Source organism: Daphnia pulicaria, chromosome 8 (genome assembly GCF_021234035.1).
Source record: "Daphnia pulicaria isolate SC F1-1A chromosome 8, SC_F0-13Bv2, whole genome shotgun sequence".
NCBI lineage: Eukaryota > Metazoa > Arthropoda > Branchiopoda > Diplostraca > Daphniidae > Daphnia > Daphnia pulicaria.
In genome coordinates, this window is record NC_060920.1 from 10,965,462 (window position 1) to 10,991,603 (window position 26,142).

Genomic DNA, 26,142 nt, shown 5'->3' on the forward strand with positions numbered 1-26,142 from the left:
TGGAGGGCAGCCCTTTTGGCCAGGTAAGAAAAAACATGTGCGGCTTTCGGCTCTGGCTGCCGAGGTATTTCACTATGCCAGATAAGGTCTTCTGGTAGTATACACAGGTGGGCCGCCAAGAGGGAAAGAGAGAGGCGGTGCTGAGTAGGAAAAAAGCCCAGGAAAGGCGACGACGACGAGTCCACCAAGTCTATTTTCATTTGCCAGTCTCCGACGACGAGTGTTGTCAAAAGTCTCGTGTTTTCTTCCTCGTGGATTATTAAATAACGTTGACGTGGCGAATCAGGTATCTAACTGTGTACGTAATACAGCGAACGACACACATTTTGTGTGTGTGTGTGTTGGCATCCGATTTCCCTCCCAAATAGAAAGAAAAAGTTTCGTGTGTGTGTGTGGTGTCTGTGCGAGTGTGCGATCAATTTACATGGCTGGAGGCGGTGATGGCAAAAGGCGCGCAAGAGGTCGCTGACTTCGCTTCTTCTGCTGCTTTTTGGCTGCCGTTCTTGTTGCAGCAGTCGAGCCGAGTTTGTTACTTCTCCGACGGCGGCCGTGTGGTGGTCGTGCCCTGTTGTGTTGTCTCGATCGAATAAGTGGCCTCTTTTCCTTCTTGTCTGTTGTGTGCCGTGGTGGCTTTTGAACTCGAATAAAACCAGAGACCCAAAGAATCTGAGAGAAAACAAAACAAACGCAACGATTGTGTTTATTGTTCGTTGCTGCCTTGTTATTGTGGATTATGCCGGAAAAATTCTACAACCAGGTAAAATACCAAAAGTTCTTTTCTATTTTTTCCTCTCGACGGTTGTCATTTCCCAAAAAAGAAAAAGTTTCTCGTCAGCTGCGTCAGTTATTTCGTGATTCGGTTTCCTTTTTTAGTAGCCCGCCATTTTTCTTCCGTTTTTCTCTACTCCTCGTTGTTTTTTTTTTAAAAAAAAGGGCTGTGTGTGCCACACTTTGACGCCATTTGGCGGCACTTTATAGGTCATTGCTCACTGCCATTTCTATTATTTGTTTTTAATTCATGCCGGGCCCAATGATGATGGATCGTCACAACTGTCGACCGGTTTTTCATCTCAACCAGTGTGTGTGTTTGGCTGGGTGAAAATAAGTTTTGCAAATTGTTTTGGTGGTTTCTTCTCGGAAGAAGAAGAGGAGACGACGACAGGAGAGAATTTCAAAAGAAGATGACGCAGGCCTCTGAAAAATTTGACTTAAGAAATAGGCGTCAGAGAGTAGACGTCCGGCAGGTTTTTTGATGGTTTTTCTTCTTTTTGGTTGATGAGGAGGAGGAAGGGAGGAAGGCATTGACGTCACCAAAAACACACTCACATAATACTCTTTTTTTCTCTTTTTCGTCTGGTCTTTCTCAACTGTTATTTTTTGGAGAGAGAAAAAAAAAGAAAACCACAAAAGTTGTTGCTGTGTGAAGAGCCGGATGAAAGACTACTAACGTACGTACGTACGCCAAAAAAAAAAAATACAGTGTTAAGTGTAAATATTTCCAACCCGGAGGATAGAAAATTGTTAAACAAAAAAAAAAAAATAATAATTTTATTTTGAATCAGTGAGTGGGGCATCGAGGGGGGTGGCCCTCGGTCCCGGAGATGAAGAAGAAAAACAAAAAATAATCTGAAAAGAGAAGAAATATCTATTTGGTTGAAAAAAGAAAATGCTCTTTTATGGAGGGCAATCAAGTTGTAGTAGCCTAGCTCTCTCTCTCTCTCTCTCTGCTCATAGACATTGAGTAATGAGCTTCTCCGTGAGTGTTATCTCTCGGTACAGACACACAGTCGATTCTCTTTTTTTTCTTTTTGGGGCTTTTGAACGTTATACCTCTCCTTATTGCCCGGTTGTCTGGGCGACGTGACCCATTGATCCCGCACGTTATTTCCATCGTAACCGAAGAAGAAGAAGAACTTTCACTCTCTTCTTTTTGTGTGTGTGTGTGTGTGTGTGTCACTTACATGTACATGAGGGTTTTCTTTTGGAACGACGTCGTACGACTTTAGCTTTCCATCCGAGTGATGTTTGATTGTGTGATGCAGAGTCGGAGCAATCGGATCGTGAGAGATTTTTAGGAGCTAATGTGTAAAGAAGAATAAAAACTAGTCGGGGATGAACATTTTTTAAGTGGGCGGGAATTTTCAAAGTTTTTTTCTTTTCGATTTGATGTGGTGGTGGTGGTGGTGGTTGATGTTTATTTTTTTCGTGTTGTTTGTTGTAGATTGACCGTTTCTCGTCATCGATTACAACGTTTTTGCTGGCACGTCGTTACTTAACGCAACCATTTTTTCGTGAGTGTCCAAAGTTGTTTCTAGAAGAGATAAAATAACAAAAAAAACTGGACAAGGAAAAATGGAACCTTATCGATAGTTTTTAGGTATCACGACTCCTTTCCACTGTGTTTGTATGTGTGGGAAGGTCTCCTTAAAATTTTCACTTTTCTTTCCCTGAAAAAAAGACAAGAAAATGGCGTCGGTTGACCACTTCCGAGGCGGGAGCTGGTGGAAAAATAAAATAAAAAACAGATACGAACTGCGTGTACGTCCAAAAAGAACCTTTTTTTTTCTTTCTTCTTTTTTATTTTCCAAAGGTGTACATGTGTTGTAAATCGAAATGTTTCCCTTTCATATCAAAATCCAGACAAGAAACAGTTGCGTGAAATAGTTGGAATGTAAATAATCGGGGGAAAGAAACATTCGGATAAGCCCCACCCATGTTTTGTGCCGTGTAGAGAACGAAGGAGGTCATGTTAATTCTAGCAAAACGTTTTTTCCTCTTTTTTTCTATGTAGCGCGCGTGTTGTCTATTTATTTTCACTCACGTCCGGTCTGTCTGTCTGTCTGTGTGTCGTTTTTCTCTCTCTCTCCGCCATCCGCCGTAGATAGTAGGTTCTATAGATGATAATACGCCCAGACAATATGCCAGAATGTGCACGTATATGTTGTTGTTGTTGTGGCCGTGTGTGTGTATGGAATAGACAAGCAGAAAAAAGGCCAGAAGCCGGTGCCTAGCGATCCGCAGCTCGGAATGCGATCCCGCCTGTAGCGTCGCCGGGGCCGCCGCCGCCGCCACCACCGCTATACATTCACAAAGATATTCATGGCCTTGGGAGTTTTCCTTTTTTTTTTTTATTTTCTTTTTTGCCTCTCGTGATTATTAGGATTCTTCTTCTTTTTTTTTGATCGAACGTGATCATGATTTTTCTTTTTTATTATTAAATTCTGGTCCCAACTGCTGCGCGTTGCCTGCCCCGGGTTGCGTTTCTTCCTTGAACGTAAATCAGCTCACAGCTGCTCTTTTTATACCTGGATCAAGAAGAACAAGGAGGTTTCGTTCGTTAGATCGACCATGTAGTTCTTCTTCTTCTTTCCATCCCCTCCTTTTGATACGTAATATGGATACAACAACAACAAGATAAAAATGGGACCGATTTTGGGTTTACCGTTTTCTTATATCCCCTCCCTACTCTTGGCGTGTGTAGTGACCCCGTCCGACTGGATTCGAGAAGAAACCCACAGGTCTTCTTCTACTTCTTATAATAATTTAAAAAAAGAGCAAAAAAGGTTTTTTTTTGGTTTGGGTGGGGAGGTTTGTCTTCTTGGTTCATAACTGTGGTTGTTGCGTGTGTACGCAAACTAATCCTAACGGGGTTAGACCTTTTTCGTGTAGTTTCCGGATTGATTTTTTTGTTTTTTTTGTTGTTTCATTTCATTTCATTTCATTTCCCGGGTGGCGAACCAAGTGGAACTATGCGATGCGATCCGATACATTAGCCGTTCATGGCTGGATGGAATGCATAACAATGTGTTGTTCTGGCCCGTCCTCTTTCGCAACGCTGGACACGCAGAGAAAAAATAGAAATGACGTTTCAGTTTTATTAACAAGGTGTGACTGAATAAAAAGAGATTAAGGAGTGTAAAAAAAATGTTGCTACAGCACCACCACCACCAACGGACGCCCAATTGCCCACCCTCTCACAGACTTGGTTATACTCCAATGGCGGCCATTGGATTGGCAGACCTTTTCGTCAAGTCCCGTGAGAATGCAGCCGGAATCCTTTCAAAAATCTTGTCGGTTTTTCTTTCTTTCTTCCTGTTGTGAATGTTAAGCCCATTCCGGACAATGGCCGTCTGTTGGTTGGTCCGGCAATGCTCGATGATTAGCTATTTAGCAGCAGGTGCATTCTTTTCTAACTTTTTGGTTTTGGTTGAATTTTCGCGCTGTTGTTTTTCCGGTTCGTGTCGATTGAATGTGTGTGGGTCAGAGAGTCGTTGAGGATGGAGGGCGTCACTTGGGCGGTGTCAAATTCAATTGTGTATGCGTGGACAGACACACTGTGTACATGTGTGTGTGAGGTCTGGCGCGTTATATAAAACTGACGGCGACCGAGATTGGAGCTGCTGCCAGGCGCTTTATACTACCAGCCACAGTTCTCACGTCAGGTTGTTACGACGGATATTTACCACTTTTCTACTCTCTCATGTCCACTTCTTTTTCTATTTCTTTTCTGCCATCAACCTGAGATAACAATCTGGCCGTGAATGTGCCAGGAATTAGCGTCACCCCGCCATCATGCAGGGGGTCCTATTGAAACGTCTTTAACATGGTAACATCGTTAATGATGTTAGCGTGTCCGCTTGATTGTTATTTTTTCTTCTTCTTCTTTTTCCCCGTCTCGTTTTCGCTAACGAACGTCCACGTTTTGGTTGGTTCTTCTTCTTTTTACGACTGGACCATTTCGACTGGAAAAGTTTCGAGCCTGAGTGGTGGTGCGGGAGTCTGTGGTTCGGTTCGGCTGTGGCCGACAGTCTGAGACAGTTGTGTAGTACCAAAGTCACAAAAAACAGAAAAAAAACTAACAAAACAAAAAAGTTGCCCTTGATCCGCACAACTGGATCCTTCCGCTTGATTTTCCTATCGACCATTTCTTCTTCTTCTTCTTTTTTGTTTTATTTTTCTCTCACGCAAGGAGCAACGGGTAACCGGATGGGAACCACCACCGCCACCACCCGGCGTCCTTTTTTTTTTTTCTTTCAAAACTTGTACACAACCGGCCCGGCCGAACTGCCCGGCCGTTAGTACACACGCATATCGAATGATGCCATTGACCCTCTCCTGTTGGAAAAACACGGAATTTTTCGTTTTTTTCTTTTTTTTTTGTCCAGCCGTTGCCAAGAGACGAGGCTTCGAAAGTGATTATTCCGCTTGCCCGTGTGTGTTGTTGTTGTTGAAGGGAAAGGCAGAGAGGCTAGTCTCGCACCACGGATTTTCTGTTCTTCTTTTCTTCGCCCTTTGCAACTTTTTCCCGTTCCCAGGAGATAATTCCATTTGGCTGGGCGGTGCCGATGAGGTCGAAGGGTTTCCCTGGACCATCAAACTTGTAACTTGAAAACTTTTTTTCGTTCTTTTCTTTGGCGTGTATACGTGCTCTCGAGTCTCTCTGCTGGACCTTGTCATCGCTGCTGCCCACTGCTGGACGATTTTCGACAACCGTTCCTATTCGGCCGTCCGAATAGGATTTCATTCAACACCTAACCCCTCTTGCGCCAGTTTGAATTTACAAACACACACACGCAGACGGGGGAGTAATTATGACGTCATGTCGAGTACAGGCCAGAAAAATAAAAATAAAAGCAAAGAGGGAAAAAAAGGAAATGGGAGAGTTGACGGATCAGAAGCTTTTTTTGGTTAACGCGTGCGCAATTGCGCATCAACGCCTGAAAAACCGTTTTGAGCCCCGTCATTAACGCCCGTCTGTTTACGATCTTTTATTGGCCGAAAATTTTGGTGTATACATGTGTAACCGACCACACACTCGAGTGCCAACGAAAAAAAAAAGGAAAACTTTAGAGCTGACTGACACAGATAATCTTCAAGTCAATTGTTTGTTGGCGTTTGAAAAACCCGCGATTGGAGACTCGAAAAAATTCCAACGTTTTCAACGCCGCTCCGGATAAAAAACAAAATGGAGGGCCGATAAGACCAAGACAGGCGTATGTGTGTGTGTTTTTCTGAGCCCGCCAGTTTTTTCTCTATGTGATAAAAAAAGGACAAAGAGATGACGTAAACATTTTGAAATTTTCTGCATTCTTAATATTTATCTCTTTTTTTTTTTCTTTTTTCGACAGATATAACAAGGATGGCGATAAGAGCGGGACCGACGGCTGCCGTCAAACTACACGGTGTAACACTGTGAGATAGTTGCCTTAGAAGCAGAAGAGCAGCCGGACCGATAGGAAACGCTAATCAACACGGCCGGCGCGAGAGAGATTCGTCTCCCAAAACGGACCCATTAATTGAAGTAGAAAAAAAGAAACGAGACCACCACCCGCCTTGTGTCGGTGCGGTTTGCGAGAAAGAGTGTGACAACGAAAGAACAAACAAAAACGGACTGGAATATTTGTAAGTGTTTGTTTGTTTAGCCGGACTGACGTGGTGCGTAGTCCCGGCCAGCGATGACCATGTCGCAACGTGAAGATGTGCTCAAATTCGAGCAGGGCCGCATCAAAGTGTTACAGGAAGAGCGGCTTCACATCCAGAAGAAGACCTTCACCAAATGGATGAACTCCTTCTTGACCAAGGTAAACACACTACTAATCACCATAACAACAAAATATTCACAGCCGACACACAAATCTGGTTTTCTTGTTGTGTCTGTCTGTTTGTCTGTGTGTGTGGGTAATCGAGTTTTGGGAATTGGAAAAAGGAATGAGAAATAGGAAAACTCGTCTTTCACGACGTTTCCCACCCGTATGTGATCCTCCTCCTCCTCCTATATCCCGACAGAGAACCGAAAGTGGCTGGTGTACGCTCAATTTGATTCTTATCGAATCATCCAGGCTTGTCGCTTCTCCATCATTTCTAAATGTTACGAAGCGAATGCCGTCAGACTCTCAAAATAAGAGAAGGGAAAGAGAAGAGAGAAAAAGTGTAATCATGGAGCCAAGGCACCGTGACGACATGATTGGCCCAATCTCTTATGGTTAACTCATTGTCTTGGACACACACACTCATTCGGGACTTGGCGATAAATAGACGAGGTACCATTATGAGCTTATGAGACAAGTATTTCTTCTTCTCTCTCTCTCTCTCTCATCTGGCGTTCCTTAATCTTTTATTTTTTAAAAATATGACCCCACCTACGCACATTGGATTGAGGGGGGAAAAAGTCGGCGAGTTGTTTTGAATGTTTTATCATTGGCTCGACTCCAGCAGGCGAGTTGCTGCTGTCGAGTTGTGGTGAGAGAAAGATAAGATTCGTAGATAAATGAGCCGACTCAATTAGCTCCGTCCGTCTTGTTTTGTTGGTTGGCCTTTCCTTTTTTCCCATGCGATTATTAGATGTATTACAAATCTGTGTCGTGCACACAATAAGATGTGGTAGATGCATCACAGGTTGGAAATTCTCTCTCTCTCTCCAGAAACAAGAGAGAGAGAGAGATGCCATTCTTTTTTTTTTATTGCCCAACACACTCCACACGGGTCAGACACAACCCAAGTGGGTTTCTTTTTTTTTTTCGAACGGAAAAAATTTAAATGAAAAAGATACTGATAACAATAGTACCACAACACAGAAAGGAAAAAAAAGATAAAAAGAAATGACCTAAGGCTGTTGGTCCCGCTACTTTTCTTGGTCGTGACATGTGATGGACTTGGCTCGGCATTCCATTCCGATTTGAATATATTTTTTGTGTTTCGATTCGTTCGTTATATTTTTGGGGATGGCGATAAGATTTTTCTGCTGAATGAAACATTTGACTGACTGACTGAATTGCAGTCGGCCGTCTGTGTGTGTGTGTGTGTGTGTATTTTGACTGCCCCCTCTAACGCCTTTTGTTTAATTGACGGTTGTGTTTGCATCTCTTCCGGGCGACGATGATGATGCATGGCGCGCAGGCTCGTATGGAGGTGGAAGACCTGTTTGTGGACCTTGCCGACGGCAAGAAACTCCTCAAGCTCTTGGAGATCATCTCGGGCGAGAAACTGGCCAAGCCCAACAATGGCAAGATGCGAGTACACAAGATCGAAAACGTCAACAAAAGCTTGGCATTTCTCCACACCAAAGTTCGTTGTTGTTTTTTTTTTTCATCTTTCATTTTTAAATTATAAATTTCCACAGGGGATTTCGTGTTGTAATTTTTTTGTTATCTTATTTATTTATTTCCTTTCGTCATGATTCAGGTGCGCCTGGAGAGCATTGGCGCTGAAGACATTGTCGATGGCAATCCCCGGCTCATTCTGGGTCTCATGTGGACCATCATTCTACGATTTCAGATCCAGGAGATTGAAATCGAAGTGGTAATGAAATCGGAGATGTTTGAAATGAGAAACGAATAGGATTCCGATTCATTTATGTTATTAATTTATTTTATTTCCATTTTTGATCTGTTCAGGACGAAGAAAATGAAAGTTCAGAAAAGAAATCGGCCAAGGATGCGCTGCTGTTGTGGTGTCAGCGCAAGACGGGCGGCTATCAGTACGTCAACATTCAGGATTTCTCCGGGTCCTGGCGAAATGGAATGGGATTCAACGCTTTGATTCATTCCCACCGACCGGACATTATCGATTATGGCCGGCTGGACCCCAACGACCACGTTGGGAATCTCCAGTACGCGTTCGACGTGGCGGAACGCGAGTTGGGCATCGCTCCGCTTCTCGACGCCGAGGATGTTGACGTGTCTCGACCGGATGAGAAATCCGTCATCACCTACGTGGCTTCCTACTATCACACCTTCGCCCGGATGACCAAAGAACAAAAGGGCGGCAGGAGGATAGCCAATGTACATAAAACATTTCCGTTTGTTGCGTCGGTTCCTGGCGGATGATTGTCAATTTTTTGGTTATCTTTTTTCAAAATGGATTAGATTGTCGGTCAAATGATGGAAGCCGATCGACTGAAAGAGAATTACTGCCAGCTGAGCAGCGACCTGTTGGAATGGATCCAGCACAAGCTGGTGCAGCTGGACGATCGCCAGTTCCCCAACAGGATCGAAGGTATCCAGGGTCAACTCCTGGACTTTAAGCAGTACCGCACCGTGGAGAAACCTCCAAAGTATAAAACACTCCTGGAATTCCATTTTGGACACCTTTGGATCCATTTTCTATAATTTTCCTATTTTAAAATAAATTCCACCAACAGGTACAAGGAGCGAAGTGAAATCGAGGCCCTCTTTTTTGCCACCAATACGCAGCTGGCCACTCTGCGGCAGCCCAGCTTCATCCCGCCCGAAGGCGTCAGCCTCTACGCCCTGCAAAAGGCGTGGGACGCTCTGGAGAAAGCCGAGCACAGACGTGAGGTGGCCTTGCGCAACGAATTGCTCAGACTGGAACGGCTGGAACAGCTGGCGTACAAATTCGAACGAAAAGTAAGGAAACCCAACGACAAACCAAAGCCAAAAAATACGAAAAAATATGTTTGTTTCTTTTTTTTCTGCTCCGTCACGTATTATTATTTCAATGTCGTTGTCCAGGGATTACTGAGAGATGGATATCTCAAAGAGATGATACAAGTCCTGTCGGACCCACGCTACGGCAGCAATCTGACGCAAGTCGAAGCCACGGTCAAGAAACACGAAGCCATTTGCGCCGACATTCTATCCAGGGTAAGAGAACGTTGCTGGGGGTAGTATAAATCATGAAATCATATTTTCGTAATGACGTCATGTGCTGCTCACGGGTTTCTTTTCTTCTCATTTTTGGCAAACACCAACAACGACTCAAAAAAACGTGTGTGTTGAATTTATTCTTTAGAAAGAGCGGTTCCATCATCTGACGAGCATGGCCGCCGAACTGGAGAAGGAGAATTACCGAGGCAAAGACCAAATCAACAAACGTGAAAGGGAAATTCTAACTCGATGGGACGAGCTGTTGGTTCTGCTGGAACGGCACAGACTGGCCTTGCAATCGGCCAGCCAGCTCATGTCGGTCATGAGAGACCTGGACACGGTGGCTTCCACCATCCGAGATCTTGAGGTTCGGCTCTCGACAGTCTCAGACTCGCATATGAATGAATGAATTACTGAGCGCCCGTTTTCTTTTTTTTCTTGGCCGTCGCTCAGGAAAACTTCAAATCGGAGGATGTCGGGCGCCACTTGCTGGCCGCCGAAGACCTGACGCAACAGCATCACGTTTTCGAGTCGCAAATCGCCGCCCTGGGTGACAACATCCAGCGCCTCAACCGTCAGACGCAGCAGATCCTCCAGGGAGCCGACACTGCGGCCGTCCAGCGTGAAGGGCCCACCTTGAAAATCAAAATCGACGACTTGAACAAAGATTACGACAGGTACGTAGTGTGTGTGTTTGTGGTTGGTTTCGACTATAGCCAGCCGGGCGTGGTGGCCGATAATTATTGGGTCCAACTGTGTTTGATCATCCAATGACATCACGTTTTGTTATTTTTTTTTTTCCCCGTCCGGCACAGAGTCAAGAAGCAAGCAAAAGCTCGACGTGGGCGGCTGGAAGACGCCAAAGCTCTCTTCCAGCTGTGGGAGGATCACGAAGAAGAAGAGGCTTGGCTGGTCGAAAAGAAACGCATCTGTCAAACGGGTATTGTCGCCAAAGATTTGAGGGCCTTGATTAGCCTCCAGCAAAAGCACAAGGTACTTGTAACAACAACAGCCTGTGCTGGTCTCTCTGCCAATGCTATCCATCATATCGGTGGCGTAAAAAACTCCCCCGTTATCTAAATATCACCGTTCCGGTCTTCCTTCTAACTTATTTTGGTTTTGTTGTTGTTTTCTAACCGAAAACTTCCAAACAAAAGGCGTTGGAAGACGAACTGAAGGCGCGATGGAACAAGGCGGAGAAATTGTGCGAAGCCGGCAGAGAATTGATGGCCGCCGGACATCCGCAATCCAACGAAATCGCCGCCTACATCGACAGTCTCCAGAAACACTGGAAGGAGTTGCGGGTGTTGGCCGAGCAACGAAAATCGCGACTGGAAGAGGCGGCCGAAGCTTATCAGGTATGGAATTAGCCCCATTATTCTTTTCCATTTGGTTGGAATTTGACCAAACTAATACATTTCCCTTCTTTTCAACCGCATCCATCCAGTTTTACGCGGATGCCAACGAAACGGAATCATGGCTCAGGGAAAAGATGCCGTTGGTCCGCTCGACCGATTGCGGCGAGGACGGACCTGGTGCCCAGGCTCTTTTGGCTCGCCACCGAGATCTCGAGGGTCAAATCCGGGCCTACGAAGGCGACATCCAGAGTCTCAACAGCCAGGCCGATCGTCTGGTGGCCAGCGGCGTCACATCGCTGGCCATCGGCAATTCCAAGCAGCAAGGCCTGGAGAACGGCTCGGCCAGGGGAGAGCCGGACGGCGAATGGGGAGAAGAGATCCGCATGATTCCGGAGGAATACTCTGAAGAAGAGTCCTGCGAACGGACCGAGTATCGGACAGTGACCGAAGAGCGTTTGGTACCCCAAGTCAAGGCCATCTACGCCTTTGAAGGACAGGGCATGACGATGACTAAAGGGGAGGTAAATAAACTGGACGCTGATGACACATACAACACACAACACGTTGTGTAACTTTTGAGCCGACTCATCGTCTTTTCTTTTCTCTTTTCGCCCGGTGATGTGCAGGTGTTTTTCCTCTTGAACAAGACCAACGACGATTGGTGGCATGTGCGCAAAGGATCGGGCAAGGACGGATTCGTTCCAGCCAACTACGTCAAAGAGATCGAAGGCAAGCGGATCCCCGTCCAGGTTCGCCAACCTTTCACCGTCAAGGATGTCAGGCGGATCAAGAAAACGCGCATGACCAAGAAAACGGTTCCCATCCGGAAACCGAAACCTCCACCAAAAGCGGCCGGTTAGTTTTTTTAAACCAAACAACAAATTCTTCGACTTTCAAACCCGTTTGGCCGTTTCCTTATTAACATTTTGATTGGATCTTTCCTTTCGATTGCAGCCACGGAAGTCGAGTCAGTGTCGCAACGAAAGAAGAACATCAACGAATCGTATGATGAAGTTGTTCGACTGGCCAAGGTGAGAAAGAGCTGGTGTCCATTTACTTTGCTTTTTACTCCAACAATCGTTTTAAAAATTGTGAATCGTTTAATGAGCAGAAACGACACACGGACCTGGAGAATGCGATCCTGCTCTTTGCTTTCAACGGCGAGTGCGACGACTTCGACAAGTGGCTGCAGGAGAAGGCCAAGCAGCTCAACGCCGACAACCGTGGCGACACGGTCGACGCGGCCAAGCGGAAATTCGAGGTAAAATAATCATCGTCATCATCATAGTGCTTCCTCTTGGTAACGTCGAAGAACAAACCGGTTTCCGATGTCTTCTTCTTCTCTCTTGTACACACACACCTCGTAATCTAATCTGATGATGACTTTTTTATTTATTTTTTTTTTTTTTCCTTTGACGTGCCAACGTGCAGCAAATCGTGACGGACTTATCAGCAAGTCGCAGCCGGTTGGATGAGATTGACCGACGCGCTGACGAGCTGCTGGCCGTCAAAGCCGCTGCGCCGGCCAACATTCGCGCCCGAGTCAAGAGCATTCACGACCGGTCGGATTCCATCAACAAACTACGCCAGGCCAAAGAGCGTAGCCTTCAGGGGGCCAACAGGTGTGTTTTTTTTTTTTGTTTTGTCTGGATATGATATTATTCAAATGAACTGGATTCCCGAGTTCAAGGGGTGGGGGAGAAAACGAAATGGTCATAAATCAATTTTTATCTCTTGGGATTTTTGTTTTGTTGCGTCTACTAGCGTGGAGCTGTTCCACCGGACGTGCGACGAAGCCACTGAATGGATGGAAGAGAAAATCACCAAATTGGACACGGAAGAACTGGGTCGAGATTTACAATCGGTTCAGGCCCTCCAGCGTCGGCACCAGAACCTGGAACGTGAACTGGCTCCGCTGGAGGAAAGAGTCAACCGAATTAATCACTTGTCGGCTTCGTAAGTCGTTTCCCCTTTTGCTAATTGGCGTTGATGCATATTTAATGAGGTCGTTATTATGGATACCTATATCAAGGGTCACGGCCTCCTACCCGGAAGAAAAGCGGGCGGTTCATACGCGCCAAAAGGAAGTCCAGGAACTCTGGGAACAAGTCAAGGTAAAAATTCGAAATACAAACGTCTAATAATGATGTTGTGCATAGATTCGATCAAACTAAATTTTGTTTTTATTACTCTTGCGATCAGAGCAAAGCTGTCGACCGCAGATCCCGTCTCGAACAGGCCGTCGGCCAGCAACTTTTCCTCAAGGAAGCCAAAAGTCTGGTAAGAAAAATCACCACGTCAATCTGCAATTTGGGCTTCATACTATAATGTTATTTGTATCTACTTTGTTTATAGTTGACCTGGGTGGCTGACGTGAAAGAAAATCTAAATGCCGGTGAAGCCGCTCGTGATGTGGCCACGGCCGAATTATTTTTGAAGAACCACCAAGACCTTTGTGATGACATTCGAGCCCACCAAGACGAGTGCGTTAACCCCCTTTTCGGTTGTTTGAAATTTATGTTAACTGACTGGTGAATGTTTTTGGTTCTCTTTCATAGTTTTGATTCGTTGGCCGGGCTGGCCAGCAAACTACCCAACAACAAGGAAGTTAGAGAAAAGGCCCAGCAGTTGGACGAGGAACGTAGGGCTCTGCAGCGAGGTTGGCAGCAGAAGGACGATTTCCTTCGGCAGACGTTTGACTTGCAGATTTTCAACAAGGAGGCGGATCAAATCGATGCCGCCTCTTCATCGCATGAGGCCTTCCTCGAATTTTTCGACTTGGGCGTACGTATTGAAACATTTTCCCCGTTGTTGTTGTTGTTTTTAGTCAAACGTCGGTTGAGCGCACCTTTTTTTATGAACGCCCCTTTTTGATTGGTAGTCGTCGCTGGATGACGTGGAAGCTCTTCAGAAGCGGCACGAGGACTTTGAGAACTCGCTGGCCGCCCAGGATGAACGACTCAAAATGTTTAGCGAAGCGGCCGACAAGCTCATCACTGCCAAACATTACGATAGCAAAAAGTATGATTTCTGATTTATAAGGGGGCGGTACCGAATTTATATTGAAATTTAACATTTCCATTTAACTCTTATAGCATCAACGAGCGAAGGAATAACGTCGTCAACCGACGAGAGAATGTTAAAAATGTCTCGGCCAAACGAAAAGACGCCCTGGAAGCTTCCCACACATTCCAGGTACTTTTTTTTTTAATTGTTTAAGAGAGGATTCAAATAAACTTTGATGCGTTTTTCGCACAGGAATTCGTGGCTTCGATCGACGATTTGCGGTCATGGATGGCCGATAAAAACCGCACTGTTCAAGATGAATCCTACAGGGACCTGACTAATTTGGAAAGAAAGTTGCAAAAGCACGAAGCTTTTGAACTTGAATTGCGTGCCAACGAAGGCCAATTGCGGTCCATTAATAAGGTAAACGATGAGTTATTTTTACCATTGTGTTTGCCAGTGTGTTAATTCATCTCGTTCTGGGTTGGTCTGGCAGACTGGGCAAAGTATGACGAGCAAGAACCATTACAGGAAGCAGGACATTGATCAGATGCTCGACGCCATGAACGACCAATGGGACGCCCTTGTGGCAGCTTCGCTCGACAAGGGTCGCAAGCTCCGACAGGCCTCCAACCAAGTGGCTCACAACAAGACGCTGGAAGATGCCAAGAGTAAACTTGACGAATTGAGCTCTGAAATCAATCAGAGTGACGTCGGCAATGACCTTCGCAGCTGCCGCGAACGACTCAAGAAGCAGCAGGTGCTGGAGAACGACGTCAACTCGTTGGATCTCAAGATCAACGATTTGGTTCAGGCCGGAGAGGAGATGGCCCAGGACGGGCATTTCGATGCCGATGGTATCCTCAGCCAAGGCCAGAGATACAAGAAACGACTTGAAGCATTTAAAGGTAATTGTTAAATTTTGTCGCAAAGGAAAAAACTTGTGGCTAATAAAATTGTTGATTCATTTTAGATCCACTGAAGAGACGGAGAAGTAAACTGGAGGAGTCGCTGCGATTTCACACGTTCAACTTTGAAATGGACAATGAATTGCAATGGATCAAGGAAAGGGAACCAGCGGCCCGCTCCGAAACTCTCGGTCAAGATTTGCACACTGCCCAGTCGTTGGATAAGAAACACAAGAAGCTGGAAGGAGAATTGACCGGACACCAGCCGGCGATCGACAACACTCTAGAAGTGGGAGAGAAACTGGAAAAAGAGGATCATCCGCAAAAGGATGAGATCGAAAAGAAATGCCAAGAACTGCGTTCGTCGTGGGATAATCTGCGCGAACTTGTCGTCCAGCGCCGGAAGAAATTGGACCTTTCACTCAAGGCCCAGCAGTTCTTCTTCGAATCTTCGGAGGTGGAGAGCTGGATGGCCGAGAAGACGGAGCTCCTCAACTCCCAGGACGTCGGAAAAGACGAAGATGCCGCCATCAAGCTCCTCACGAAGCACAAGGCCCTGGAACTAGAACTGGACACCTACAGCGGCCTCATCAATGAAATGGGCAACATGGCCCAAGCCATGGTATCGAACAATCACCCCGACAGCAAAGTCATCACCCAGCGCCAGCATTTACTCTCTCAGGGCATGAAAAACCTGCAGAAATTGGCATCCCATCGAAGACAGCGACTGGTCGACTCGGTCAGTCGGCACGAGTACCTCCGCGAAGCCGAGAGCATCCTGGCCTGGATCAACGATCACATGATCACGGCCTCTTCGGAGGACTACGGACAGGACTACGAACATCTATTGGTATCTATTCAACTGTTTGAATAATTGATTGATAAATTGTTTGACTAATAAAATTGTTTGACTTTCAGATATTGATCAACAAATTCGAAGACTTTAAATTGCGGATTGCCGCCGGATCTGAACGTTTCGGCCAGTGTGACGCCATCGCCAAACGCCTAATAGCCAGTGAGAACCCGTATGCTGCCGAATTCCCTGCCAAACAAGAAGAATTACGGTAAGAAAGTGGATAGATTTGCATGATGGGAGTAGTTTAGGTAGTCATTAAATAATCTTGCATGCTAATCTTTGAAACCTGGCTATGAATAACGGGATTTGGCTTCATCTACCGTCGGGTTCTTTTCAACACTCTTGTTCTCTTCGCTCTTCTCTTCTCATTTTTCACCTAACACGCTGGCACATCAGTTTGGAATCCCCAAAGAAGGAACAAAGTTGGTCCCGCATCAGGGAACAAGTCGGCCAGAAACACCGCGTCCTTAGGTGGTTACCTCTTTCTTTGATCTTTTTGGTGTTTCTATTCTGTTTTCCTTCCGTCTTCCGCTCTGGTTGCACGTGGGGTCTATCAACTTGATGCGGATACAGAGAGGAAAGATAGGCCACTCTGATGCGGATGAGGTTATGCTAACAATTATTACTTTTGGGGTTGTTCAGCGACGAGTGGTCGAAATTGCTGGAAACGGTCGAACTCCGGGACGAGAAACTAGTAGCCGCCGGAGAAATCCATCGCTTCAACCGGGATGTAGCCGAATCACTCTCTCGCATCCAGGAGAAGTACGTGGCCATTCCGGACGATCTTGGCCGCGACCTGAATTCAGTTTTGGGTCTTATTCGACGTCACGAAAACTTTGAAACGGATTTAGTGGCGCTTGAAGCCCAACTCCAAGTATGTATCCATCATAATATTCGGTACATCATTTCTACGGATCCTTCAACATTTTTGTTTTTTCAATATTCAGATCCTGGTGGATGATTCGGCCAAATTACAAGTGGCATACCCAGGTGGCAATGCTGATCACATCCGAGCTCAACAAGCTTTGGTGATTGAATCGTGGAACACGCTGCAGGAGCGAATGGCGCGAAGAAAGGAAGAGCTGCAAGACAGCTGTGCTTTTCAACGCTTCCTCACCACCGTCCGCGACCTGGTGACGTGGTCTTCCGGACTGGTGGCCATCATGTCTTCCACGGAGAAGGTCCACGACGCCAACGAGGCCCAGGCTTTGCGTGCCGAACACGACCGGCTGAAAGGCGAAATCGAAGCCAGAGAAGATGTGTTCAGCTCGGCCGTCCAGGCCGGCGAAACCATGATCCAGGAGGAACATTACTCCGCTGCAGAAATCAAAGACAGACTCATACAGCTACTTCAGGAGCGTGAGAAGCTCCACGCTGTCTGGCAGCAGAGGAAGATCCATTTGGACCAGCTACTGGATCTTCAATTTTTCAGTCGTGACGCCAAGCAGATTGAATCCACCTGCAACACCCAGGAAGCCGCTCTTTTGGGAACGGATCTTGGCTCGACAGCCGAGGAAGTCATGGCCCAGTTCAAGAAACACGAAGCGTTCGACAAGTTGGTGCAAGCGCAGGACGAACGATTGGCGTTGCTGATGGAGCACGGCGACAAACTGATCGGCCAAAACCATTTTGAGAGTCAGTGGATCATGAAGCGTGTTGCTGAAGTGACGGTGCGGCGCAATCGTGTCAAGGAACTCAGCAACAGTCGTCGCAATCGTCTCCGAGATGCTCTTCTCTATGCCAAGTTCGTCCGTGATGTATCGGAAGCAGACGATTGGATTGAAGAACGCCAGAAACAGCTGGATGTTGAAGCTGCACTAGGAGAGGTTACCTCACTGGAGGACAAGGTAATTTATTTGTCCGGTGTATCTTAGACCGAATGTTCTAATGATTTTTCTATGTTTTTCTTAGGCCAAGAGGTTACAGAAACACCAAGCGTTCCAGGCTGAAGTCAGTGCTCACCAGGGCCGACTGAACGAAATCAAACAAACGGGCGAAACACTGATCTCTAAAAGACACGAAGCCTCACCCGACATCCACCGTCAACTCGAAAATCTTTTACAACGATGGAAGCAATTGCTGGCCGCCTCGAATCTGTTGGGTCGCGGTCTGGAAGAGGCTCAAGACATTCTCGATTTCAACACCCAGTTGGAGAAGGCGATGGCCTGGATCGCCGACAAGGAGTTGATGGTCCAGCAAGGGGACTTGGGTCGTGACTACGAACATTGCCAGGCCTTGCAGCGGAAGCTGGACGATGTCGATTCGGACATGAGATTCGACGACTCTCGCATCAAAGCCATCAATGCCCTGGGCGATAAACTAGTGCGCCAAGGTCGCAGCGATGCTCCGGCGGTCCAGCAAAAACGAGATGCGCTTAATCAGCGCTGGCGGGCAATGCAGGGCGCTCTGGATGAATACCGGCAAGATTTGGCCGGCGCCTTAGAGATCCACGCGTTCAACCGAGACGTCGATGACACCGAAGGTCGTGTGACGGAGAAAACAATTCTTCTGAGCGCAGGCGATGAAGGCAAAGATCTGCCTCAGGTCGAATCGCTTCAAAGGCGACAGGAGGCAGTGGAGCGTGACCTGACGGCCATCGAAGGCAAACTGAAGGAGCACGACGCTGAAGCCCGCAAATTAACTGCCAAGTACGCTGACATGTCAGCTACTATCCGATCCAAGTTGACGACAGCCCAGGACAACTGGAGGAAATTGACTTCAACTGCCGCTGCCCGTCGCCAAAGCCTGGCTTCAGCCTACACCTTCCACAAATTCAAAGCTGATCTGCGGGAACTAGAAGCCTGGGTCCAGGACATGAACAACAAAATGGAGGCCACCGTCCTGGCCAACAATTCAACAGACGCCCAAGCAGCCCTGCAATTACACCAGGAGCGCAAAGCTGAAATCGATGGCCGGCAGAACAATTTCTCGGTTCTCAAAGATCACGGCCGGCGCCTGGTTCAACAACAGCACCCCTCCAAAGACGAAATTGGCACTTGCCTATCTGAACTGGAGGAACTGAGAAGGACCTTGGCCGCAACGTGGGAAGAGCGTAAAGTTCTACTGAGCCAATGCCAGCAGCTCTGCCACTTTGACGAGCTCGTCGATCAGGTTTGAATTTGACTTTCATTTTGGTTTGCAACAACCAATTTAACGGCTTACTCATTATTCATTTCAACTAGGCTGAAGCTACACTGGCTAAGCAGGAGGCTTTCCTTAATAACGATGATCTGGGAGACTCTTTGGCCGGCGTCCAAATGCTGGTGCGAAAGCACGAAGCCTTCGAGAAGACGATGGTGGCCCAAGGCTCACGTTTCGAAGAGCTGGAAAGGTTCGCCGCTGAATTACTGGCCAACCAGCATTACAACGCTGGTGGAATTCAAAAACAATTAGACGAGGCCTTGGGCAGGCGCGACCGCGTCCGTGAAGCATCTCATCAACGTCGCAAGCGACTGGAAGAGTCGAAAGAACTCCACATTTTCTTGCGAAACATTCACGAGGTGCGTAATAACTGCTATTTTGTACTCACGAATAGAATTTTAATTCCGGTATGGAACAGGTCGAAGGATGGATTTCAGAAAAACTGCAAGTGGCATCCGACGAAGCCTACCGAGACCCGACGAATCTGCAAAGCAAATTACAAAAGCAGGCTGCCTTCGAGGGTGAATTGCAGGCCAACCGAGGTCGGGTGTCTCAGGTGACAGGTGAAGGTGAACAACTGATGGCTGCTGGACACTTTGCTTCCATGGAAATTCAATCGCAGTTGGACACGCTCGATACGCATTGGCGACAGTTATTAGACGCCTCACAGTTGCGCCGAGATCGATTACAAGACGCTTACCAAGCCCTGCTGTTTAGCCGAAGTTTGGACGACATCGACGGATGGATGGACGAGGTTGAACAGCAACTCCAGTCGGAAGATCATGGCCGTGATCTCACAACCGTCCAGCATCTGCTCAAGAAACACCAGACGCTTGAGGTGGACATTCACGCACACGCTGACGCCGTTCAATCGGTTAAAGAGGCTGCCATTTCGTTCCACGAGGCCGAGCACTTCCAGGCCGTCGAGATCAACGAGCGATCACAGGTTATCATCAAGCGCTACCAGTCGTTGCACGAGCCTGTTCAAATCCGGCGAGACAACTTGGAGGATGCCTTACTCCTCTATCAGTTCTTGCGTGATGTGGAAGATGAATTGTCGTGGATCCGGGAGAAACATCCGGTCGCCGCCTCAACTGAGTTGGGTACATCGCTATCCTCTGTGCAAACACTGCAAAAGAAACACCAAGCTCTTGAAGCTGAACTTCAATCTCACGAGCCCGTCATTGCCACCGTAGTATCTCGTGGACAACAAATGATCAAAAGCAATCACTTTGCAATCCATCAGGTAATTCACAGATTAAGCGATACTTTGAATTAGAAAAGTGATTTTCATTGTTTTTCTCGTATAGGTGGAGCAAAGCTTGCAGCAGCTTCAGTCGCAATTGACGACACTGAAAGATCATGCCTCAATTCGTCGTTTGCGTCTACTGGATGCCGTCGAATCGCAAATGTTTTACTCGGAAGCGATCGAGGCCGAAACGTGGATCCGTGAAAAGCGGCAGCAGTTGTCCAATCCTGACGTCGGAAAAGACGAAGATTCCATCATCGTGAGTTTTGCTTTACTTTTAAATAGTCGATTTATGTGCAGGTGCGTGACATTCTTTCCATTAACAGGGTTTGTTGAAGAAACTCGACGTGATTCAGCGAGATGTAAGCGGCTTTAACGCCAATATGGGCCGTTTGGCTAAACTCAGCCGAGGTCTTGTGGAGCGCGGTCACTTTGACGCCCCCAATATCGAAAGCAAGATGGGCTCAGTGGACCAGCAATACGAACAGCTCAAACAGTTGGCAGAGACTCGTCAGAAGAATTTGGATGACAACCACAAGATTCACAAGTTCTTGCGCGAAGCGGACGAAGTAGCTGACTGGATCAACGAACAAATGGCGATGGCTGCATCGGAGGACTACGGCCGTGACGTTGAGCATGTTGAAATCCTCATTCAAAAGTTCGAGAGCTTCCTCAGCACTCTGAATGCCAGCCAAGATCGAATCGAGTTGCTCAAAACGGCTGCCAAAGCCTCCATGGACGATCCCAAAATCGACTCTGGCAAGATCCGTGCTAAAGTCGATGAAGTCAACCAACTTTGGGATGACTTGAACGAATTGTCACATGCCCGCCAGGACGCTTTGTCCGGAGCTAAACTAGTCCACGTTTTCGATCGCAATGCTGACGAAACAGTTACATGGATCACAGAGAAAGAGGCGGCCCTTTACAGCGAAGACTACGGCCAGGACCTTGAAGGTGTCCAGGCTCTTCTTCGTAAACACGCCGGATTCGAACACGATTTGGCTGCCGTGAAAGAACAGGTTGGTTTGGTTGCAGTCTTCTCGTTTACACGTGAAATAATTAACACATAATTTTGTTGATTAGGTCGACGCCGTCATAAATGAAGCCCAGAAATTGGCTGGTCTTTTCCCCGATGCTCGTGAACACATTGCCATTCGCCACGGAGAGACGCTTCGTGCCTGGCACGATCTTCTCGAAAACGGAGCTCAAAGGAAAGATAAACTGCAACAAGCAGAAACGCTGCAAGCTTACTTTGATGACTACCGCGACTTGATGTAAGTCTCATTGATTTTTCAATTCCGTTCCGTGAGATCTCTTCTTTAATATCTCTTTTGTTTTATGTAAAGGGCCTGGTTCAGCGAAATGATTGCCAAAATCACAGCTCCTGAATTGGCTCGGGAATGCGCTAGCGCTGCTTTGCAGTTGGCCGGCCATCGTGAATACCAGACAGAAATCGAGGCCCGCAAGGAGCCGTTCGATCGTTTCGTTCACATGGGCGAAGCGTTGATAGGCAAAGGCCACTTTATGGCTGAGGAGATCCAAGATAAAGTCATGACATTAACTCAGCGGCGTCATCAACTCCTCGAGACGTGGCAACGTCGTGAGGAAATCTATCTGCGGAACATGGACGCGCTACTCTTCGAGCGTGACGCTTCCCAACTCGAATCGTGGTTGGAGTCGCGTGAGAAGATTCTAGCCCACGAAGAACTTGGCTCGTCCATCTCCGAAGTGGAAGAACTCATTCGCCGTCACGAGGATTTCGCCAAGACCCTCGATGCCCAGGATCAGAAAGCCGAAGCATTGAAAAGAATTACCTTGGTACGTAATGAAACCTCAATGGAGAAATGGTTGCATCATTCAAGAATCATGACGCGTTAACCCCGCCACTGTTCTCTTGTTGTTTGCAGTTGGAAAAGGCGTTCCAGCATCTGCGCAAGCTGGAAGAAGAGACGCGCAAGGCCGAAGCTCAGCGTCGCGAGCAAGACCGGTTGGAGGCGGCCAAGCGAAAGGAAATGCAGCGCATCACAAACGTGAGTGGCCAAACAAGTTTCCATTGCCAGAAGCTTGCGATCGTGATTTGAACGTCTTTCTTTCTTTCTGGAACTTGCATCGACACAGGAACGGAGACAAGAAGAACAGCAGAGACGTCGAACTCAGGAGATCAAGCTGACGCGAGAGGAGCTGGATCGCCTACCTTTGAACATGAACGGCGCCGCTAGCGGCTCTGGACCGAATTCTGTTTCAGGAGGATCAGAGCGCTTCCAGGGATCCATTGAAGGATCACCCAGGTATAAGCTTTTTGAGTCTAACCGTTCTTGTAGCTTATCTAAACCCTTTATTTTGATTACTATTTCAGAATTCAACCGAGAATTAATGTGGTGTCAGCTGAGAGTAGTCCCAGTGGCAAAATGGACCCAAGCTTGACGCCCGACAGACTACGTGGCATCGTTGTCGGCGGAGTCAAACGGGCCGAGAGTATGCGTGTGACAGCACCGACAGGTCCGTCTTCGCTGTCGGCGGCCGACGCTTCACGTCTCAAACGGAATCCGAGCTTCACAACCCGCAAGAGAACCAGCAGTCTCCGCAAAGTCAAACGGATGGATAATCCCGAAGACTTGGCTCCTGTCGAGATGGGTGGCTTCCTTGATCGCAAGCACGAACAGCAAAGTGGCGGGAAAAGGGCGGCCATTCGCTCCTGGAAATCTTATTACACAGGTATGATTAAACATTAAAACTCAACGATTGCTGTACTCATTGCGATCATTTCTCCTAATTCCCAACAGTTTTGTGCGGACAATTGCTGTGCTTCTTCAAAGAGCAAGAAGATTTTGCCGAAAGCAAAGCAGCCGCCTCTCCACTCAACCTTTACCAGGCGGTGTGCGAACGTGCCAGCAACTATACGAAGCGCAAGAACGTCTTCAGGCTGCGCACGTCTGACGGAGCCGAGTTCCTTTTCTCAGCCGAAGATCAACAGCACCTGGACGATTGGGTCAAGAAGATTTCCTTCCACGCTTCCTTGTCTCCGGCTCAGCAACTGATGAGTTACGACACTTACCAGGTAAGAAAGACCAAAGAAAAGGCCTTTAGATGGAGCATGTCGTTATTAGGCTACTTTAGTCCAATAGCGAGCAACACCCAAGTTGATAGTTGAATTGCTCTCACCTGTTTTCCTAGTACAACTTTTAATGCATGTAACAGTCGAATTGAAATCCCACGCTTCCTAGTTCTTGACACCTTCACCTTCTAACTCTTGTTTTATGCGCCACTACGGGGACTTGCCCTTGATCGAAAACCTCTATAGGCTAAGTCTTCTCTGTCCGTCAATCCTCCTGCTTCCTCGTTGGTTACTCCAACCAAAAGTAAAACCCCGGCCAAAGAAGTCAAACGGAATTTGAGCTCGATCGCCTCCATGGAAGCCAAAGCGGATACGGAGGAGGACTTCCACAGCGCGGATTCAGGTTCCGACTCGGATTCGTACCAGAAAAGATCCCCTGATGCCAAAGGTCCTAAATCCAACAAATCGAGTCCATCTGCTCCTGCTCCTCCTAAGAAGCGTCAGGTATCCAGCACACACACAAAAACTAGACGCTTCTACTTTTTATCCACTTTTTGGCTTTTGACTGTTTGACTTGCACCTGCACGATCAATCTCTTCGTTGTATTTGTATTGGCTCTTGCATGTCCTCTTGCGTGTCGTCTTCCACTGCATTCAACGATCTGATCTCGACACGTTTTTTCCCGTATTCTTATAGGAGAGCCAAGCGGCTCTTGTTGAACCAACGGTACAGGCCGCGCCACCCGTCTTGCCGCGTACCTCAGCTCCATCGCGTCAACCATCCGGTGACGAAGTCTGGATCAAAGTGAACAACGCAGCTTACGCAGAAGGTTTGCAGTGATTTTATTTTATTTTATTTTCCCACGTTCTGCTGGGCAATTGTACGTTGTTGCATGTCTCAGTGTCTTTGGCTTATTGGTATGTACTGCGACTAGCATGTCAAATCTATTAGACGTTAATTTAGTTTTTTTTTTGCTATTTCAACTTCATTCAATTTTTCCTGGAATTCCAACTTATTTTGATTTAGTTTGAAAAATAGTTTTTGCATCTTGGCACTTTTTCTCATTTGACATGTCTCTGTAAGTTCGCATTGTATAATCATCAATGGCGCTTTTTCATGTGAATGTACATAGTAGTTGACTTCCCTCCGTTGCCTCGTTCAGCCCCGCCTCCTTTACCTCCGTCCCGTCCGCCCGTGCCCCCAAGGGGGGCCTCGCAGCCTGTGCATCACCACCACCACCACCAGCAACAAGTTCGCCAGATGTCTAGTATGCATATTGTAGCTGAGGAATGGCAGGATTCGTCCTCGTATTATGCTAGCTCTGCTGTAGCTTATGGTTCGTTCCCAGCTTCCGTGTCCATTTATTCCGCTTCATTTAATTAGTGAAATGACCCATGCCTTTCATCCGCTTTTATGATTACTCAATCTTAGGATCAGGGTCGAACAGCCGCGCATCGTTGTCTAGTCAAGTAGACGGCCGCTCGGCTGGATCTAGTTCGTCCTACCTTGCTCCCAGTTCGACAGGAAGTCTGCAGCATCAGCATTATCAGCAATACGCGCAACAACCACATCACCATCAGCAGTCTCAGCACTTACAGCAGCGGCCGGTTTCGGCGGGCGACATCCGCAGCGACACTTCTTCGGAGAGCGACGCACCGGCCACTCCATCACCGCGTGAAGAAAAGAAAGATGAAAGAGAAAAGAGGAGATCCGTTTTGGGCGGAATCTTCCGGCGTAAGGGTAAAGGCACGCATGTTTAAGGGAGAAAAAACAAAAACAAAAAACAGTTGGACCAATGAAACCATCACCGCCTTATTAACACCTTGCAACTCGACCAGCATTCCGAATTTTTTTTTTCATTCCAATTTTTGCGTTTCCATTCCGCATAGACGGTCGTGATCATGTTTAAAGCGGCCGCTTCTAAAAATCAAACATTTCAGAAAGTTGGTGTTCGAAAAACAAGTTGTCTCTTTTGTTGCTCTTTCACTGACACAGAATCCAGCGAAGTAATACGAGTGTTATTATTAGTTCATAGAGATGTTTTTTGTTTGTTATAATTTTGAACCCAGTAGTTTACATAACAGTTACATCAGCAATCGTACCTTGTTATAACGTGACGGCAGCCGTACGTTTTTGATTGTGCAGCTCATGGAAAATGACCACTCGGATTTTTGATTTGGAAAAAAATCAACGAAACAACAACGCATTTTTGTGTTATGTTTAAGGACACGAACGAACGAATGGACGAGTTTCCAAAGAAGTTGTAATTGTTCATATATAGTGTGTCAGAGTGGTAGTTCAAAAGTGAGGCATTTCGATTGTTTTTGTTTTCAAACCGGGTTTATCCTTCGCTAATTTGAATTTATACCGTTGATATCAAACAAAATTTATCAATTATTCCATAATATTATCCATAACTTGGTCCTTTCCCATGCATGTCAGTGAGGGTCTAATATGATTTAGTGTGGGGCATTTACTATATTTGAGTTCTATCTAAAATTGCATTTTGAGTGAGTGCCTTGACTGATTTATTCTTGTTGTTCCTGCTGTCTTTAAATATATATATATAGGCTGTATTCATTTAGCGTATTAAACTATACCGGGTAATTATTTAAAATTAACTTGATTGTTGAAAAACAACTAAAAAACGCAAAATGTGTCTATGAAGAAGGAATAACGATTTCCGCTTAGCAAACCACTGAAACCAGAGCTTGGGATCGTCCATGGAGTCTTTGGCAGCCGTTTCAAGCAACTCAATTCAGTCTTGGCTGGAATTCAGAGTGCTGAGGAAACAAAAATTTGGAAACATTTTAAAATACTTAGAGACTAACGTCTAACTGACTAAGGTGTAGCGTATCACTAGGTATTTTAATTTGAACTAAGCTTTAAAAAAAAAACCAATTTGTTGATATAATATAATTTTTTTTTCCAAACTTTTATATGTCATATGCTATTTTGAATTTT

At 46.6% G+C, this 26,142-nt stretch overlaps 1 protein-coding gene across 6 annotated transcripts; it reads left to right on the forward strand.

Annotated features, from left to right (window-relative positions):
* The first annotated feature begins 91 nt into the window (after nt 1-91).
* LOC124310805 (spectrin beta chain, non-erythrocytic 1-like) lies at nt 92-25,754 on the forward strand. 6 transcript variants are annotated; one of them, XM_046774800.1, is made up of 46 exons: nt 93-757; nt 6,129-6,581; nt 7,897-8,064; nt 8,182-8,298; nt 8,394-8,780; nt 8,865-9,052; nt 9,140-9,365; nt 9,471-9,602; nt 9,751-9,972; nt 10,059-10,282; nt 10,421-10,598; nt 10,763-10,963; nt 11,053-11,484; nt 11,590-11,818; nt 11,918-11,994; nt 12,075-12,224; nt 12,395-12,585; nt 12,728-12,919; nt 12,996-13,077; nt 13,166-13,243; nt 13,319-13,446; nt 13,522-13,747; nt 13,845-13,984; nt 14,059-14,158; nt 14,222-14,392; nt 14,466-14,877; nt 14,943-15,727; nt 15,796-15,941; nt 16,130-16,204; nt 16,376-16,607; nt 16,681-17,580; nt 17,645-18,844; nt 18,916-19,233; nt 19,293-20,120; nt 20,185-20,382; nt 20,450-21,142; nt 21,207-21,397; nt 21,470-21,941; nt 22,031-22,153; nt 22,242-22,411; nt 22,480-22,838; nt 22,907-23,181; nt 23,425-23,682; nt 23,875-24,007; nt 24,311-24,514; nt 24,610-25,754. In XM_046774800.1, exons 2-46 carry the CDS (start codon nt 6,456-6,458, stop codon nt 24,936-24,938), a joined length of 12,666 nt encoding a protein of 4,221 aa, XP_046630756.1. In that variant the 5' UTR covers nt 93-757; nt 6,129-6,455; the 3' UTR covers nt 24,939-25,754. The 6 variants fall into 6 exon arrangements, with proteins under 6 accessions (XP_046630762.1, XP_046630756.1, XP_046630757.1 ...); XM_046774801.1 differs by having other exon boundaries at nt 24,314-24,514; XM_046774802.1 differs by having other exon boundaries at nt 24,341-24,514.
* The last annotated feature ends 388 nt before the right edge of the window (nt 25,755-26,142 follow it).

Bases quoted from the DNA above. Each gene is read 5' to 3' on its own strand.
- LOC124310805 (XM_046774800.1), top strand. From the start codon at position 6,456: ATGACCATGTCGCAACGTGAAGATGTGCTCAAATTCGAGCAGGGCCGC. The intron at 15,728-15,795 runs GTATCTATTCAA...TTTGACTTTCAG, and splicing joins AGGACTACGAACATCTATTG to ATATTGATCAACAAATTCGA. The intron at 19,234-19,292 runs GTGCGTAATAAC...GGTATGGAACAG, and splicing joins TCTTGCGAAACATTCACGAG to GTCGAAGGATGGATTTCAGA.